The sequence below is a fragment of the Tachysurus vachellii genome, chromosome 25, assembly GCF_030014155.1.
Source record: "Tachysurus vachellii isolate PV-2020 chromosome 25, HZAU_Pvac_v1, whole genome shotgun sequence".
Classification (NCBI taxonomy): domain Eukaryota; kingdom Metazoa; phylum Chordata; class Actinopteri; order Siluriformes; family Bagridae; genus Tachysurus; species Tachysurus vachellii.
Genome location: NC_083484.1, coordinates 3,780,464 through 3,800,000, shown reverse-complemented (window position 1 = coordinate 3,800,000; position 19,537 = coordinate 3,780,464). Strand labels below are relative to the sequence as shown.

The window sequence follows — 19,537 nt, the reverse complement described above, 5'->3', positions numbered from 1 at the left end:
CCCTGAGCTTGGATTAAGTCTAGGTTCTCTAGTTTCCTCTAAACTGTTTCCTCAACATGACACTTGGTGGATTGACTATGGTAAATTGCCATTAGGTGTGAATGACTGTGTGTGTGTGTGTGTGTGTGTGTGTGTGTGTGTGTGTGTGTGTGTGTGTGTGTGCGCGCGCGCTTTGTTTCCACCAGAATAAAATTGTTAACTGATGAATAAATTCATTTTAGATTTTTTTTTATATTATTAACACCATAAAATATTATCCTCTAATGGGCTCTACTGACTGTACAGTAACATATATTTGACTCTGCAGATATATTGGCCTATTTTAATTTGGCCCACATTAAACACTGGAGTCAGCAGGCAGCCGCTGATTCATCGGCGAGAGCTCGATCCCTCCATGTGGAGCTGTACAATTGGATTTCAATCAGTCTAATAAAAAAAAGTTCTATGGGAAAACCAGTCAGTGGGTCCTTATTTATTTCTGGTTAATACCCTGTGCAAATAAAGATGCTATTCAGTTATTAAAAATGCTCTGTAGCATTCAGAGTCATCAAAGACTAATTATGTTCTAACACATGTTCTATCAGGCTGAATTGCTGCTAATGTTGAACATCACTGCAGTCTATTTCTTCTATTGATAGCCAGTTTCACGCTCCGTTGGTCCACAAGTTGGGCATGAGTTGTGCACTTCAAAGTAACTGAGAGAGATGTTTAGAAATAATGGTATGATGGAGAAGATTACTTTTAATCTAGCAGAACAGCTAAATGTTGGCCCGTGGTGAGATGTCGAGATGATGATGCAATAGGTTCAGTTTAGTATTTCGTGCAACAAAGCCACTCCATGATTATGATTTCACATAAACAAATATATATTTTTTTTCCTTCGATACAAAAATGGAAAAAAATAACAAAAATGTCTGGTGAAATGTCTTCCTCACAATATTTTTCACCCAAAATGTTATAACGTTAACATGTTACTACAGCAGGGTGACTGTTATTCTACAGGGGGATTTATTTATTTTACTGATCACATTTATTCTATGATAAACCATTTCTAACCTGATTAGAGTTGTCTCTTCCTGGATGAACCTATTCCTTCCGTCCACAGTGCGTTGAGGCTCATTGAATGATTTCATGTTAATAAAAATTCTGTAAATCATATAGTATGGAGTTCACGCTCACCAACTCTCAACCCACCTATGTTGTATGCCGTTGAAGCATAATTAATGATGATCTCATATGATGCTATTAGAATTACAGAATATTTGATTTTATTAATGAAGAGTTCGCCTTCAGACATCAGAGTTAGACATCATAATGTGGATTATTTTGATGAAGAGTTTCCTTATGCAAGATTATTCTGACGTTCACAATATTACATTATACGAAATTCATCATTCAGTGGTGTTTTTTTTTTTTTTTGGTGTTCAGCTTTAACCCCTGAGCCGTTATATAACTGAACACCAAAAAACACACCACATATTTGCACACCACACCCTCATGTCTACTCGACTCCTACCTCGTATTAATTAATTAATTTATTTCCAACCACAAATCTGTACACAAGACATTAAATGTACAAGACCTCAATATTATTTAAACTTAACTATTATCAATCTATTTAACTTTATATAGGCAAATTTCAACATGTTAGATTACATGGATTATTATGTCTCATAGACTGTAAATTGTATTATAATACAATTATACTGGATTGTATGAGGAACAGTTTGTTGATTTGGATGAGGTTCATTGCTTATTCTAAAGAAGTGTGTATATTGCTGAATTATATTGAAGAAGAGATAATAATGTTAGGTGACATCAAGGAAGCGTTCAGAATATACGATTATATTAAGGAAGAGTTAAACATTTAGATTTCTTTGGCTTTATTGTTAGATAATATTTCTGAATAGTACGTAAAGTTTTATTACGTTTCAGAAGGATTTAAAAGGTTATGATGTTACTTTATATTGGTTAAGAGTTCATAATATAAGATTGTATTTAGGAAGACTACATGATGTAAGATTACAGGGAAAGTTTATAACTACTTTATAATGAGGCAGAGTTTAAAACTTTATATTGAGAAAGAGTTTGTAATTGTATAACATATTAAGAGAGAGTTCGTAACGTTTGATTAACTTGTCGGTTATGACATTATTTCATATTGAGGAAGAATCCATGATATTTAACAATACTGAAGAATATTTGAAAGTAGATTATATTAAAGAAAGGAAGAGTTACAATGTTTAAAGTAAAGACTTAAGAAGATTTCTCCATGTTGGAGAATATTAGAATGCTGACTTTATCATTTTGTAACCTATAACATTTTATGAAATCATTGTTTTTTTTTTTTTACACTGCACATAAAACATAAGTGTTGTGCATGTCTTGTGCAACTTTTAGGAACCTTCTCCCACTCCTCTGTGTATAGCTAGATGTCATTCACAGCCCACTTGGGAGAATGAGGCCAATGTGTGTGTGTGTGTGTGTGTGTGTGTGTGTGTGTGTGTGTGTGTGTGTGTGTGTGAGAGAGAGAGAGAGAGAGAGAGAGAGAGAGAGCTGAGGTGCAGTTGGAGTGTGGGAAAGTGTGGGAATGTAATGGCCCCCCATGTGATCAGCAGTGTTTCCCCTGCACCGTGCTGGCATGAAGCCCCAGGCTTGAGCTTTTCCTCTCCTTGCAGTGCTGAAGGAGGGTGTGTGTGTGTGTGTGTGTGTGTGTGTGTGTGTGTGTGTGGGATGGTGGGCAGGCACATGGACCACAGATCATGACTGATGGCCACAAAGCCACTGCTGCACACTTTTGGACACTTCAGGAGAGAAATCCAGACATTTCTCCTTCCTCTGGATTGCTGCTTTATTTATTCTCCGCTTCTTTCAACTATTGCGACTTGAACCGGGCAGCTTTCATCATGCTCTCATCTCTCCAGCTACGACTTCTCGACTGAGTAAACTTTCACAAAGTCTCTGTCGGAAAGTCTTTTGTTTCAAGGAGACCTATGGTCTTTTTTTTTTTTTTTTTTAAATCTGAGTTAAAAAGCATTGAGGAGTGAGATGAGTGAGGAGAGTAAAGCGGAGAGCGCAAAGGATGTGGAGAAGCAGCTGCGCCTGCGCGTTTGTGTGTTGCGGGAACTGCTGCACACTGAGCGGGATTATGTGGAGACCCTGCACTTTCTTTCGGTATGGCAACATAAAGCCTAACTATCTCACCTAGACACCAGCATAAAGCCTAACTATCTCACCTAGACACCAGCATAAAGCCTAACTATCTCACCTAGACACCAGCATAAAGCCTAACTATCTCACCTAGACACCAGCATAAAGCCTAACTATCTCACCTAGACACCAGCATAATGCCTAAGTATCTCACCTAGACACCAGCATAAAGCCTAACTATCTCACCTAGACACCAGCATAATGCCTAACTATCTCACCTAGACACCAGCATAATGCCTAACTATCTCACCTAGACACCAGCATAAAGCCTAACTATCTCACCTAGACACCAGCATAAAGCCTAACTATCTCACCTAGACACCAGCATAAAGCCTAACTATCTCACCTAGACACCAGAGATACACGATATAACAAATATATCACATATACACCACACATATATAACCAGGGTTTGTTTGCATAAGACAGAAATCCCAAGCAACTGTATGATATTGCTGACAAAAACATCTTTTTATGTTTTTCCTTTTTCTGTATGTCTTGTGCTGTTTTAACCCTTATCTTGGTTGTCTTTTTTTTTTTTTTTTTTTTAAATTATTACTTAAACCTGATATAGGTGTCTACATTTTTCCCTACAACAGCACCTCCTGTACATCCTATTCCTGTGCACCAGAGCAATTTGCTATTAAAACTTTATAATGAAAAAGTTAAATAATTTTTATAATTTATAATGAAATTTAAATGAATATTGTGGAATTTCAAGTTAGTTCCTGTGATCACTTCTTCTTCCGTATCATTCCCATGACACGCAAGTGCAATACTATTTTCAGAGCTGCTGTTATAGGAAATGACCAGAACACCTTCTGACTAATCAGCCCCGAGAGCTTGTTGTAAACGCAGACCAGAACTTTATACACATTTCGGTGTTTTTTTCCTCTCTTGATGCATCTGAATTATTCCTCAACTCAAGTTTTTAAACCAACAACTCACTGGCTTTTAATTTGATATGGTAGAGCAAGAAAAAGTGCTGACGTGAGCAATTTAATGTAACCTGGGCTTAATCTGTGGTTTGGTCTGTCAAAAGTCTTAAGCTCTTTTGAGCAGTTCAACTGAATTATGTTCAGTCCTTTAGTCAGAATGTGTTAGGGATTTTGTTGTTGGTGGTTTTTTTAACCATGGAACATGCATTTTTTTGCAAAAAGTCCCATCTGGACCTTATATTATATTATATATGGCTTGTGCCATTTTACAATATCAGGGAGAACTCTTGGTGAACTGGTGGTTTCACCTTTCACAAATGTTTCCTTGCTATTAAGGTCTTAACCATCCAAAGAACCTCTGGGGAACCCCATTTGTCTAAGACTATTTTGACAGGGTTTGGTGTTTGCGAGTCTCAAAGACTTATGGTAGTACACGGGTACAATACATCGTATTCACTGAGTTGTCATTAACAAAGAATGGCTTTCTAATGGAGGAATGGAGGAGTTGACTGACATAAGCGCAGTGTAAAACCTGCCATTGTGTTCAACTGTATGAGTGGATTTTTTATTCCATTGGCTTTCATTCATAAAGTGTCTAGATACACTCTCTGGTATGCTATTATTCGTTTAAAAGATAAAGTGTCTTTTTATACAGATGAAATGATGGTATATGTCATTAAGCAGTGGGTCTTTCTATGATGTGCTTATATCGTTGATGGAAAGGATAGAAGGGCAAAATGTGACCATATCAAGTTTTCTAATGGAGGAAATGTCTAACTGAGCAACTGTGTTTATTCTCAAAGCTTGCTATCTTGTCTAGCATGGCAAATACATGCAAATATGTGTAACTTGTATGTGTCTGTACCAAGCACAACACTCACCCAACAGTGGCAGCATGCCAATACTAACACAGGTAGATTCTGGATTAAAAGCTCCTGGACTGTCACTGCTTCCTTTACAGAATGAACTCTTTTATATTATCCCAGGCTTAAATCCCCTCTAAGACTGGAAGAATATCACATGCTTAATGGTATTATGGAATAAACAAAGAGTCAAAGGCAGGAAGTTGAGGAAATAGTTTTAAAAAAAATGCTGCTGTATGTCCGAGACAAAAGAGTTATTTCCGCGCCTTGGATAAGGAAACCGACTCTATAAGATCGCTCATGTAAGGTCAGGCGTACTCTGAAGACCCAAAAGTACAGGCGTACATTTATTGAAAAGCATCCACTTTTCCCACCAGTTAACATGCTGAACAGTGGGAATTGTACTTTAGAGCAGGGCTAAGGGCACTGTGCTGTGTGTCATTAAGGAGAGTCGTTTCCCACACCATGTGTTTGTATGCATTCCTCTGCCGGAGCCTCTACCACAGATGGTTTCAATGTAGGTACGGGGGATTGTTTTTGTTCGGGCAAAATGCAACAACCGCTTTTCCTAGAAATCATCTGATTTCATCCAGACTTAGTGTATACAGGGTGCCTGGTTCTTTTTTTAAGGAGAAGGAAATATTCTTTAACATGTCCCTTGGGAAATGAATACATTTAGAATACTAGGAACTTCCAGGATACTTGAAATTTGTTTTAGAGTAACCTTTCACCAGCGATGTTTTAATTTGATTCTCTCACACCAAGAAAGTGTTCGCATACAGTACAGAGGGATGAATTTGTCAGGGTTAAGGAGATTTTAAACCCCACCTTTTGCTCACTGTCAGTGAACCTTAACAGCCAAGTTCTTTTCCTATTAGCAATCTGTGTAAGTAGCAGACAGCTATTCACAGATTCTGCTGCTAATTTGTTTACTGTTGCTATAATTGCGGCTCTGATGTCATAGGGTGACATTACTGGTGCAGTTACAATGCCATTGAGTAGAAGGCAATGTCTGACTCTTTTTCTCACTCACCATGTTCTACCGATGTTCAGTGTCACATTAAAGAGAAGTAGTAGCCGTCGATGCGAAACATAAGACTCACAGTCCAGAAAAGCAATTAAGCTGAGTTATGTCAGAGACTCGGCTAGTGTCTCATTGTCTCAGTGGTCGTATTAGCATGATGTGTACAGTGTAAGTTGATCACTTGATTTGTTGATGAGAAATATTCCTATGCAAATCATTAAATAAGAAAAATATTCCAATGAAAACATCACCAGGGCATCAAGGATCAAAGGCTTCTCTCAAGTCCCACATGAGGTGTAGGACTATTCATTTTCACAGCTCATCTTCATTAGTTACGCCACCCCTCATAACCAGACTTCGTCTCTGATCACCGCAGCGCCTCGAGAATCAACCCTGAAGGCCTGTTGAGGTCGACCCTAAGAAATCATTGACTTACTTCAGGCTTTTTGTTGCCTGGAGGTACCAGGAGATCTGTGCCATGTTGAACAGAGGGCATTTGTGTTTGTTAGTTTTTGGGTGGGTGGGGTCTGTGCTAGACCGTTTGGCTCCTAGTAGACAAGCCTGGAGAAATTACCAATAGGGGGGTCAGACGTGAGAGCCTGGGCTTGGTGCCTTCTTGCATAAACCATATATCCTGCTGGAGTATTTCTTGAGAGGTTGAGAATTCCAGAAAGCGAAGTCAGACATAATATGAAACGTACTCTAATTAATACATACATGGTTAGATCTGGTTAAGAATCAGAATAAATCTAAAAAAAATATCTTACTTAATATCTTAGTAAAAGATTAGCAAAGTGTGTTTAGCTCTGGTTCTCAGACAGAGGAAGTGTCCTAAAGGGCTGTGTCTGCGATTTCCCTTGAATGTCTTATGTAACTGTTCATCTTGATAGCGGAAGACTCTTAGAATGTTGTTTATTTTATATGTTTGAAAACCAAGAATCTTGACGCGTCTGTGTGTAAGTGTATAAAACTGTCCTTGCATTGCAAGTGTACTGGAAAACCCTTTTTGTTGATTTGATGTAAGATTTAATTACCTAATTGATTTTTTTTAATGAAGCCTACATGTGGGAGAGAGTAAAGGAAATCCGTTTAACGGCTTGGTTTCAGTAGAAAAATAGATTTGCCTGTGAGTAGAGTGTGTTCCAGTGATCCTCGGCTCGATTAACTAGTCCCTCTGCAACATTTTCCTCTTCAATGGCCTGTAGCTTGAAGGCTTGACCACCCAATGTCATGTTTTTTAAGCTGGATAATGAAACACATAAAAATTAAATTGTGGCACCATAAAAAAGAAATTGGCTTTATCTTCCTTGTGGGGCTTTGCGCTCTTTTAATGTACAGTATACTACTCCTTTGGGTCTCTAGTGAAACATTTGTTTCCAGAGTAAAAAAAAATATTTAGCATGGAAATGTATAATATTACAGTGTTATTTTTATTGGATGCACCACAGGCATTTGTGCAACTGAGCTAAATGTTATGTTACAGATTGCACTCTGTTTTGCTCTTTTTTTAAAGCTCATAATAAAATGATCATTAAAGATAAGCTCAAACACTCTCATCAGGGGCACTGTACCCAGAGCGCCAGTAAATATTATCACTATTCAAGACTTAATTTCTTTGGAGCTTTTAAAAAGAAATATTTTTGAACTTGTTGATTTGTTCATAGATTATTAACATGTGCAAACAAATAAATATGACAAATAGGCCTACATCAATGCACAACCTCTTCTGCTGTGTCTCATGTGAGAAATCTTTTAGCATTTAACTCGCATTTGGCAGGTTCTCATGCAGGGCTATAACCAGGACCAGGATTACAATTTTATTTGCTGAGGCGCCAAACGCTTCATATATCAGACTGCAGAACCTGTACTAGACTACTCGCAAGTCTTCCTTAAATTGCTCTAATGACTATATAATATCAATAAATTCTTTTTATTTTCACACTTCTTTTCTAAATTAAATTAAACAGATAAGCAAGTAAGCTAGATTTGCATAAAGTGCAATCTACCATCATAAACACTTATGTATATATATATATATATATATATATATATATATATATATATATATATATATATATATATATATATATATATAATTAATTCTATTAATTAATGCTAACATTAGCAGTTTTGCTTGTTGCTGTGCTACTGTTTGCTGTTGTTGCTATGCTGCAGTTTCAGTCCATCTGCAGTCCGGGTAAGTGGTGGCTCAAGTGGTTAAGGCTCTGGGTTGTTGATTGGAATTGGTCAGGATTCAAGCCCTAGTATTGCCAAGTGCCTCTGTTGGGCAAATGAGCAAGGCCCTTAACTCTCTCTGCTCCAGGGGTGCTGTATCATAGCTACCCCTGCACTAACCCCAAGCTCCTCTGTTGAGATATGTTAAGAAAAGTATTCCACTGTGCTGTAATGTGTTTATAGCGGTAATATAGGCTTCTATGCCAATTTCAAATGTTACATGAATGTTTCACTAGTAGCCACTCAGGCCTGTAACTATAAAAATGCTCTGATAGAGGAAACAGAGGACCCGCTTTCATGGAGGCTTTCACTTCACACGTCAAAATGACATTACATGCAAACTACCTCCTACGAGACACCATGTTTGCCAAGTTTGGTGTGGAAGAACTCAAGTGTCCTGCACAGAGCCCTGACTCACCCCCACTGAACATATTTGCGATGAACTGGAACACCGTCTGCACCCCAGACTTTCTGAACCAACATCGGTCCCTGATCTCAATAATGCTCCTGTAGCTGAATCAACACAAATCCCCACAGCCACACCTCAACATCTAGTGGAAATCCTTTCCATCAGAGTCGAGGTTTTTCCACAGTGTTATAAATCTGGACTGGAATGTTCAAAATGTGCTGGTCAGCTGTCCACATGCATTTGGTAAGTTCTGAATAAGAAGTAAACATAATAGAAAATTCAGCTTACAGTGAAACCTCAAGCAGAAGTTTCATTCTGAGCTGTTCTGAGGTTAGCTGAGATCCACCATCACTACTCACTGCACCTTGGCATGCAAGTTTTTCTGCATGGTAGGAAAGATAAAATAAAACATGAACAAACAACCAAAAAAAAACCTCCAAACCATCCAGAGGTCCAGACTTTGGTCTGAAATAATTTAAAACATAGACTTTTTACTAATTCTGAAGTTTGACAGAAACCATGGGGAAAAAATGAAGCCCTTCCCCTTAAATGTCCTAGCAGAAGGTTTCAAAAGAGTAGAGAAAAGCTTACGGAAGGCAAAGAGTCGGAGTATTTATCTCTTACTTTACTATATAATGTTGAATATTTTATTAATGCCGAAAGTCAGAGGTGCTGCAGTAGGTGCCTTATAGACCTGGAAACACATGTTAGTCTTCTTCTCCCACTGGGGTTTGTTTACTACAGGAGCAGCCAGTTATATTGTTGTATTACTTTCAAGCATGTGACGAAGGACTGAAACCAAATGGAGTATGAATGCTCAGAACAAGCACTGACCCCGGTATTGCCCCTCCTCCTGGGGTCACATCACCCCATCCTTGACTTCTTCCTGCCAGTTAATCTTCACTCCTGCTGTTTTGGAAACAGCAGCTTTGATTAAAGGGCATTTTCTTTAACCGAGGCCTACAGTAAAAAATGCTCAGTAGACTAATCTAAGAACTGAGAGTTCTTTTAGCATGGTAGCATTGTGTTAGCAGCATGACTATTATTAAAAAATCTTCAAGTGACAAAGTACATATGTTAAATTTATCATGTTATCCATTTCTTGTCAGATGATTGGAAGCTGCTTGTTTGTTGATTTTTCCAATTTCGATGGATGCAAATTGTACAAAATGCATTATTTCACCCTCAAAAGTAAGATATTGGAACAGATTAACTGTATAAATGCACCAATTACTATAATCTGACTATTAGGTTAAAATCCATGTTTACATTTCTGTGAGTATTTATGTGAAATACATGCTACTATATATATAGTTATATATTTACTATTAATGATAATTTCTGTTACAAAATATAAGTAAATGAATAGACTCATCTTGACATAGGTGTGTGCTAAACGTCTATGTTTTTCTCTTATTTACTGAATACTAAATGTTATAGTACCAAAAATATACCACAAGATCTCCATTGTTATTATACCCCATGTAGTGAGCATATGTAGTGAGCAGGAATCCATTTAGAATTCGAGCTAACTGTGTTGTGATAAACATCAATGTGTTAATATTAATTTCCAAGTTAAGATTTTGCATTATGGTGTTTACGTGACTGAAAATCTTGTAGCAGGCAAAATTAGATTATAAATCTATGTGTGTCTGCTTGCAATTAGTAGATGTTCAGTAGATGGTGGCAATACAGCTGGTTATACAACACTAAAAAGTGCTTAGAGAAACATTTTTGAAAGAATTCACTACTCTGAAGAAGTCATGGTCATCTCTGTAATTTGTCAGAGGCTCTGGAAAAGCTGTCAGCTGTAATTGGAAAGGAGACGAGCACTGACAGCTACTGTAACATCCTCACCTTCACCATGGCTAATCAAACGCTAGCACTAGTCTTTACTCTGCTGTTTCTCCTGAATTTGTTCTTCAGGCATTTCCACTTGACAAGAAGTGCTAGATTGATGCAGTCTACATGGATTGTTTAGATTCTTGTCTCTGTAATATGCATACATTACTTTTTTTCCACTGCTAAGCCTGAGGGGACTCATCTCAGTCGGAAATGCTAATTAGCAACGCCCTGCCTGTGTGTAGTGCATTATTCTCAGCAAACAGACAATCTGTTCTAGAGTCTATTCTGCTGAAAAATGTTCAGAAGTTCTTCCACTTTGATTTTAAAATTCTTGTCACATAGCATGCTGTGTGTCTTCCCCAATGGCTACAGACACAAAGAGCTGCCATACAAAGCCAGCTATTGATTCCCACATGATGTAGCTTTATACATTCGCTGTCTTGTTTGTTTTTGAATCTCTGACTTCTTTTTGTCATGCAGGTGTTATCCAATTTCCCATGAAAGAATAGAAGAAAATGTTTGAAAGGTGTCTTAATTGATACAGGTTGTATTACACGGGTTTTGATCACAAAAATAAGATTTCCCTTGACACTTCAGCAGAGCAAAGAATTATACAAAACATAATAAGGCGAGATATTTAGGATATATCTTCCTTCTATTAATGGCATATTTAGCACTCTTTAGCCTACAGGGTTTGGCTGCTGGGTTGGGTGTCAGGTTTGTGAAGAGTCAGGCGGGCTAGTGAGAGCTTTCAGGGGCTCCAGTCGGTGAGTTCCTTTTGCTTTTGTTTCATGGCAAGCAGGATTTCCTTCCTTCCTGGCCCTCCCCTGCTTTACATTGTGCTCTGTTCTTCCTGTGCTGTTGCTCCTTTCCATAGCTTTGGCAAAAAAGCAAAACAAATTAGTCAATGAATCAGAATTCCAATTGTGAATCAAACACGACTGTTTTACTGAATTCAAATCAGAGCATAATTTATATTTAGGGGTGTGTATGTTCGTGTAAAATGTTCTGTTTAATTCATTGGTGAGAAATTTGAAGTTTTCGAAGTCTGAGAAAATCAGGAAATCACCTGTACATGTAACCACAATTATTCTAGACTTAGATATAAAATATTAAAAAAAAACAAAAAAACTATGCGCTTTACATTTCTACAGCTCAGTCCTTTGGCTCAGCTTGCAATTTTGGCTCAACATGCAACCCCGTGCCTTGCATGTTTGCTTTGTATTGTGCTTTTTGAGAGATTTAGACTCAAACCTCTTTGTCACTGCATTTGAACTCTGCCTGAGGAGGAAACACAGCAAACAGATTTGACGATTCTTATGTAAATGCATCCTTATGCTGGTGTATGAATAGGATGCCAATGTATCCTCTCGTGCCAGCTGTCCTTCCTTGTGACAGGTGCTCACTTAGAGTGGCATCAAAGCCCACTTGTGAAGGCTCCATGCTACGTGAAATGGGCATTAATACAAGCTACTGTTGCATGTTTGAAGCTAGTGTTGAAGCATGCCAGGCAAAAGAATCTCAAAATAATGCCCACCACCTGAAATGCTACCAAACCTTTGTTGTAATAAACCTCCATATTTACAACACTGTAATTTATAACATGGTTATGTTGACATGTTAAAATTGAACTTCTTGTTTACCCTACCAGGGTTTACCCTCCTTCCAATTTTTATGTAGACCTAACACTAATTTACGATAAATCTTGCTCTGTGTTATAGCACAGTGTGTCAGTTATTTTAAGCTTTCAGCAGTTTCGAAGAGAAATCTAAAAAAATTGTATCATACATCTTTAGTAAAAAGGGTCAAACAATTGTTCAGCCCGAACAATCAATGGCTTTAGGATGGATCCAGGACAAATCAGTTGGATAGCTCATCAAGTTTGATCTCTGGTTTTGGTGAACTCGCAGGGTGCCATCCACATGTCTCTTCCTGTAGTCTGTGCTCTTTCAGCCAGGAAGGCTCTAACAGGACAGAGCCTGCCGTGCTGGGCGGGTTAGCAAAGGCCACTATTTCTACCCTTATACAAAGATGGCATTGAGCCCAGAGCTCTTCGAAGGGGTCCTTTTCGGGCCATTCCCCTTTTCATCCCCATTCATGCCTGGATTTACACAAAAAGGTTCTTGGGGACCTTTCACAATTTGCAGCATCCAATTTTGTGACAGGGATTGTGGATAAAAAATCAAGGACAACGGTTCAAAGCAAAGTCGAACATTCAAAGTGGTTGTTCCCGGAAAAGTGGGTCATTCATAGTTACCAAGGTTCTAATCAGTAGCACAATAATGACAGTGAAAGTGTTCTGGTAAAAAGTAACTGAGACTTGGAACAGAAAGTCCAGCTTAGTCAGCGTAATCAACATCCAGCCAGTCATGGAATTGCATAATCAGCTTTGGAGTAAATATATAGCTTCATTCTAATGCATATTCAGTAGGATTTGCTGACTGTTGAGGTAAATTCTATTAGTCGGTGCATTTGTTGAACATTAATGCTTCTTTCAGAGTGTAATTGGAGCTGGTGTTGTGAAAATGTATTTTGCTCCTGAATCCTTGTTTATCCGTGTTTCTTTCCACTATAAAGGCTTTGGAAAAAGCAACTCTGGTAAGACAGAATTAAAATACAGCACATTGTATGAGCCCAAATCACTTCCTTTGTTCAAAGACTCAGCAGCTAAGAAGCCAGTGGAGTATGTACAGTATAAGCTTCTTAAGTGAAAGAAATCCTCAGATTTGTATTCTTGTAGGCTGCATTTTTTATTGAATTGAGTACACCAAAATGTGTTCAGCTGACACCAGCAACTTTTTACCAGTAGCATCACTATGGATGAACATGACCCTCTACCAAAGGGAAATCATTATCAGTAGGCTTCTTCAAAATACGTTCCAATTAGGAGGACGTCATTCGACTATCATAAGACAGCTAACCAACCAGGGAGACTGAAGGATATCACATGCTTCCTCTGAGACTCAGAACAGGGCAGCGTCACTGTGATGGACAGGAAAGAGTGATTGTATGCCATCCCTTCCAACCAGATAACAAGGCAAGATTTGCTCTGTTGGTTACCAGGCTGTGGATTCATTTGTAATTGAGCTTGAGATCTCACAAGCTCTCCTGTCTTCTGCCATGAGCTGCCTATCAAACTCTGCTTTATTTTAATTGTTTATCCTATCAGTACATACTGACAGATAATGGATTTATGTGACAGATTTACAGCCTTAATATAATATAGAACTTTATGACAGAATATGTAACTTTTTATAAGTAGACAACAATATGAATCCTGGAAAACAAATCACATTGCGGTCCTGTGGTAGGATTTTGGACCACTTAGTTGACCATAGCATACACACAGAAGTCTTTGAACAACTGCAAATGACTTTTTAGCATATCCAAGGACAGATTGAACATGATCAGAACTGTATTTATAGTCTGTCCTTCCTGTGGACATTTACCAGCACTGTAGCTACATTGTGCGGAAGCTGAGACGAGTCCTGGTGTTGTCAAGAGCTGCGCTAAAAGACACCATTGTCCTTGTGTATCTTTTAGCCAAAAAAGTCTCTCTAGCCTGATATAGTCGCTGCTGCTGGTGGTCCATAAATGCAGACCGAGGAATAGCATTCCTGTGTTGTTGATGCAATGCAGAAACAGGGCTGATAAATGAAGTTTTTCCTCCACAGCCAGAAAATCAACACCCATTTCCTGTCTGGTGCAGGCACGTAAATACATCTCGCAAGTACATATCCATAAAAGTTTGCGCAATAATGTAAAAATCTTCTGAGTTCCTGTAACTGTTTGTGTGCTTGGGCCATAAATTTTTAATGTTTTAAAAAACAACGGTCCCACACACTGCACTGACTGCCTCAACCCACACAGGGACTTTCTGGTTAAAGTCAGGAATGCGAATGGTCACCTGCTGTTAGCCTCCTCATGAAGGAGTCGCAAACATGTGGCTTTCATCCTGTTTTGTCTGGGAGTGACAGATAACCTTTGTTTTGCAGTTGATAGCCATTTTGCCATGTTTAACCTACTGAGGAGAGACCGAGATTATATACACCACAGATCCCATAACTATGACCTTGCTCATAACAGCTGGCAGGAATGATATTTTTTGTATTCTTACAGATTTTAACATTCAAAATGTGAACCAACTTCTGCTGCTTCAGCTTTGCGATAAACTTTCCTGGTTGTTTCTCTGCTTTCACACTCTACCGGTTCATTAAACCCTGCAGACGTAGCCTATTCACATTATCACCCAGCTCACTCCCATGCGATAAGGGTGAAATTATCTCTCCAGAATGTTAAATCACCAAAAAAAAAAATACTAAAAAAAAAAACAAAAAACATCTCCATCCCTTAAATGCATTTACCACCAAGAATAACAAAGTTTTTTTTAACTTGAAACACTTTACTGATCCTTGGAGAGAATTTGCTGTCTGACACCAAATTAAAGTCTGGACTAATTAAAACAACAAAGAATCAGTGAAACGTCTTCAAACAAAAGCGGTCTGTTTCTAATGATCATATTACAATGACAAGTCTTTCTTTATTCGCCCAGAATGTACTGCTGCTGTCCCTGTTCCTGTTTATAAACCCTGTTATAAACCCATGTAACACGTTACATAACAGATCATGTAAAAACAAATCCAATAACAAGTAAACAAAAAAGATTCCTGCAGTGGAAATGGGATAAAAAAAATCATGCAAACGTTAAACTCCTTTTAAGGCATTAAATTTGAGTGCACAGACATGTTGGAGTAAAAAATGTAATACTGATTGACAGTGATGAACATCTCATCTGAGCAATCACTGATCATGTGACCAATCATGTGGCAATATAACAATACAGGCATTGCATCAGTTTACTAAGAAAAGCTGGTAGCCATGTAGGGTTTGTGAGGTTCATTTTACCAAAATTATCTTTTTTTTCAATATTGAAGATGATTTTGGTCTTTCAAAGAAGTTCTGCGTAATGCATCATGCTCATTCATATTCCTTGCAGCGCTCATTGATTTATCTCATACGTGATGCATAGAAAATATCACAAACAATTCTTCTGAGTGAAGGCAATGTAAAGGTTCACAGCAACGGGGCAAATACGTATGCAATCACAACATTGGATTTATCAAGTTATTTGGGAAGCTGTACTGATTTTCCCCACGGGGCACGGGGCATCACGCGTCATCGGGCATCAAGGCAGGATACACCCTGGAAGGAGTGCCAACCCATTGCAGGGCACACACACACACTCTCATTCACTCAAGCACTCACACACTATGGACAATTTTCCAGAGATGCCAATCAACCTACCATGCATGTCTTTGGACCGGGGGAGGAAACCGGAGTACCCGGAGGAAACCCCCGAGGCACGGGGAGAACATGCAAACTCCACACACACAAGATGGAGGCGGGAATCAAACACCCAACCCTGGAGGTGTGAGGCGAACGTGCTAACCACTAAGCCACCGTGCCCCCCCACTTCAATTTTGTGTAAATTAATGATACACAATCCCAATGAGTCGCAAATGATACCATTTCAGTTCCTATAAAAAAATGTGGAAAAGATCCAGGGGTGAAAACATAAGCCACTGTACTAACAGGATACTAAATATCCCAGATATTAGACTTATATCAACCTTAACTGCTGGATTTGTACCAATCCACAAATCTTCCTTACGATCTTTTGTATAAACATATTGGAAAATATTTCTCATATTTTTTTCATTAAGCTAGCTTTATTATTAGGGGAAAAGGTCTGTATTGGATCAGCAGTACCAGGTTTTAGCCCATTCCTGGCCTTTGTAATACGTATCTAAAATAGGAGAAAAAAATCCTTAAATACATAAAATAGATGTGGTTATTTATTATACAGTATATTATCTCTTGTGATTCACCTTCGGTGGATATTATTGTGTCAGGAAGGGAAGGCTGTGTTTTTTATGTGCACTCAGTTCATTCAGTATCTTTGTTGTTTTCTTAGACCTAGACCCAGATAACAAGTGCAGGAGCAAGAGATCTTCCGGTTATTATGATTTTATGACCTTGGAATGAAAAGGTTGTTGGTGTTGAAGAGATGTGTTGCATAACATGCATCAATTTATTTAACAAGGTTCAATATACACAGTTTATGAGAAACACATTACAGCATTATAGATATTTTTTAATTCTTGCCTGGTGTGTGTCGTATATACAGCATTAAATCCACCTACCTAATATTATGGCCAACAAAACAGCTCTGATCGGTCAAGGTCTGGGAATCTGGAGATCTGGGGAATTCGGAAGTCCCTGTGCTGTTATATAAAACTACTAAACACCTCCTGACCAATCAGATTCAAGAATTTAACAGTGGTATAATAGAATAACTTACAGTATATATAGCAACCCATGTGAACTCAAGTGAACCTCAGAGTTTATACCCACACCATAAATATAAATAATAAAAATAAATCTCTAACTTCCAGGCAGGCTTGTGGAATCAACCTGCTAAACGTTCTTTACTCCTGAAGGAATTCTGAATTCTGAATCGTTACTGCAGGTGCAAGAACAAGTGATGATTTGAAAGGAGCCAGATATAGTGTGACGGACGTTTTTCCAGGCATTGGGAAAATATTATGTTGAGATTTGACTGTGATTTGAGAAAAGCTACTGAGTTTTAGTTCAGAGAGTTGTCTGGCCTGTGTCTAATAAAGCCTGGATTTTCTGCTCCAAACCTCCACAGAGCACCGGCCAAGCAAAGCATTTCTATGTGTGTGTGTGTGTGTGTATGTGTTTGTGTGTGTGTGTGTGTGTGTGTGTGAAGACTGAACTATTTCTATAGTCTGCCAGGACAGGATGCCCATGAGGTACTGTTTTTGCTTTACTTAAGGCCTCTTTGAAAAAAGCAAATATTTTTTCCTGTTTTGCTTTTCTTTTAGTTTGTCTCTATCCGTTCTATATCTATCCTGAGTCCTGAATCAGCTGTGTCTTGTATTTCTTTGACTGTAGAGTACATACTAGTGTGAAGTTAAACAGACCTCGGCCTCTAATGAAGTCTGTTGTAGTCACTAAAGTCCTGTGTGCCAGTCAATGTGTGTTGGTGTTCCAGCAAGCTGTCAAAAAGTCACATCTTTTCCTTCCTGTCCTGCATTCCAAAACTATACTGGCAAGTCGATTGCTGTGACGCCTGCTTCTGATTGTGCTGATCTCCTACAAGTGGAGAATTTCCTGAAGAAAGCACATGCGAGCTCTGAACTGTACAAAGCATGTGTTTTTTATCGGTGCTCTGATGTTCATCTCTACAGTACGTAGTGAGACAGGCAGACAGACAGACAGGAAGCTGGTGCTCGGTTCCTCCACATGTCTCCAGACTATAGCTCTAGTCTCAAGACTGATTATATTGTGGTCCCTTGCGAACATTGTACAGCTGCTTCCATCACTGTGGCATTGCTTTTAGCTCACACGCTCTGACAGGATGTTTTTCACCTAAACTACAGGTATTTTGCAATAAAACATTTCTTTATTTCTTTCAAAATTGGTTTTGTTAAATCAGTGAGAGTGAAATAAACATCCACTGAATATCCAGGCAGCTCCTGTGGACCAAAAAACAGTGGTGTGAGGTGTGGTTTGTTTGGTCAAGTGGAAATGGGTCAATTTTATGGACTCTGTCCATGCATTTATGTCTGAAAACTGCCTTCAGACATGGGTTCCCTTCAGAGTCTGGTTCCTCTCAAGGTTTCTTCCTCAGAGCATCTCAGTAAGTTTGCCGCTGGCCTGCTAATTAGGGATAAAGGATAGGGGTGTGTTAGAGATAAATTGTAATTTGCTTTTAAACCTTACAATTTAGAATCTGTTTCTATGCTTCTTTAAAGCAGCTTTAAGACAATGTCAACTGTAAAAAGGTCTATAAAAATAAATATAATTAAATTGAGTTGAAATTCAATTGGGGGGGCACGGTGGCTTAGTGGTTAGCACGTTCGCCTCACACCTCCAGGGTTGGGGGTTCGATTCCCGCCTCCGCCTTGTGTGTGTGGAGTTTGCATGTTCTCCCCGTGCCTCGTGGGTTTCCTCCGGGTACTCCGGTTTCCTCCCCCGGCCCAAAGACATGCATGGTAGGTTGATTGGCATCTCTGGAAAATTGTCCCTAGTGTGTGAGTGTGTGAGTGAATGAGAGTGTGTGCGTGTGGGTTGGCACTCCGTCCAGGGTGTATCCTGCCTTGATGCCCAAAGACGCCTGAGATAGGCACAGGCTCCCCGTGACCCGAAGTAGTTCGGATAAGCGGTAGAATATGAGTGAGTGAGAGTAAGAGTGAAATTCAATGGTCAGGGCCATCATTCTTCTAAACTTCTACTAAACTAGCCAACCTGCAAATCTTCAATCACATACAATCAGCTGATTTATTGGTGAAGGGGTTTGTACAATACAAGGCACTACACAAGCAAAAACCCCAGATCCTTTATTCTCACACAAATCAATGCGAGACCTGACCGTCTGTTTTTCCTCACTTCAGTTTTGATCTTTGTTTCTGCATCATTTTGTACTGGAAAGCAAGAGTAAAATGTTATGGATTGTTGGATCGGTTGGGAAAATGGAAGCAATTATCTGTTCTGCTAAGAGAACTGGGGTTGTAATAACATTTTGGAATTTGGGTTTAGTGTACCATAAAATGGTGGGTTCTTTGGAACAGAGCTATGGTCCAGGAACTAAAATGTTCTGGGATGGTTTCTAGTTCATGCATCAATGAACCAAAATCACCCGGGTTTCAGATTTGCCCAAATGATACTCCTGAGCAAGACATTTGACCTCTAGTGACATTACTATGTTAAAAAAAGGATTTGGGTCAATAAAGTGGCCTGAATATGCAGTGGAATTTTGATTATATGAATTGGTATGAAAAGCTGCATTCATTAAGTCTAATTTGTCCAAAGTAAGAAAGTTGTATATTTATTCAGTATCTATTGGTGTAGGTGGGGCACGGTGGCTTAGTTGTTAGCACGTTTGCCTCACACCTCCAGGGTTGGGGGTTCGATTCCCGCCTCCGCC

General features: G+C 38.8%; 1 protein-coding gene across 1 annotated transcript in view; it reads left to right on the top strand.

The window, feature by feature from the left end:
* The first annotated feature begins 2,692 nt into the window (after window positions 1-2,692).
* Window positions 2,693-19,537, top strand: part of prex2 (phosphatidylinositol-3,4,5-trisphosphate-dependent Rac exchange factor 2) — a 105,735-nt gene continuing 88,890 nt past the window's right edge. Inside the window, exon 1 of the mRNA XM_060861238.1 lies at window positions 2,693-3,174. Coding sequence (XP_060717221.1) covers window positions 3,049-3,174 — 126 coding nt within the window. The 5' untranslated portion in view covers window positions 2,693-3,048. The remainder of the gene's footprint in view (window positions 3,175-19,537) is intronic.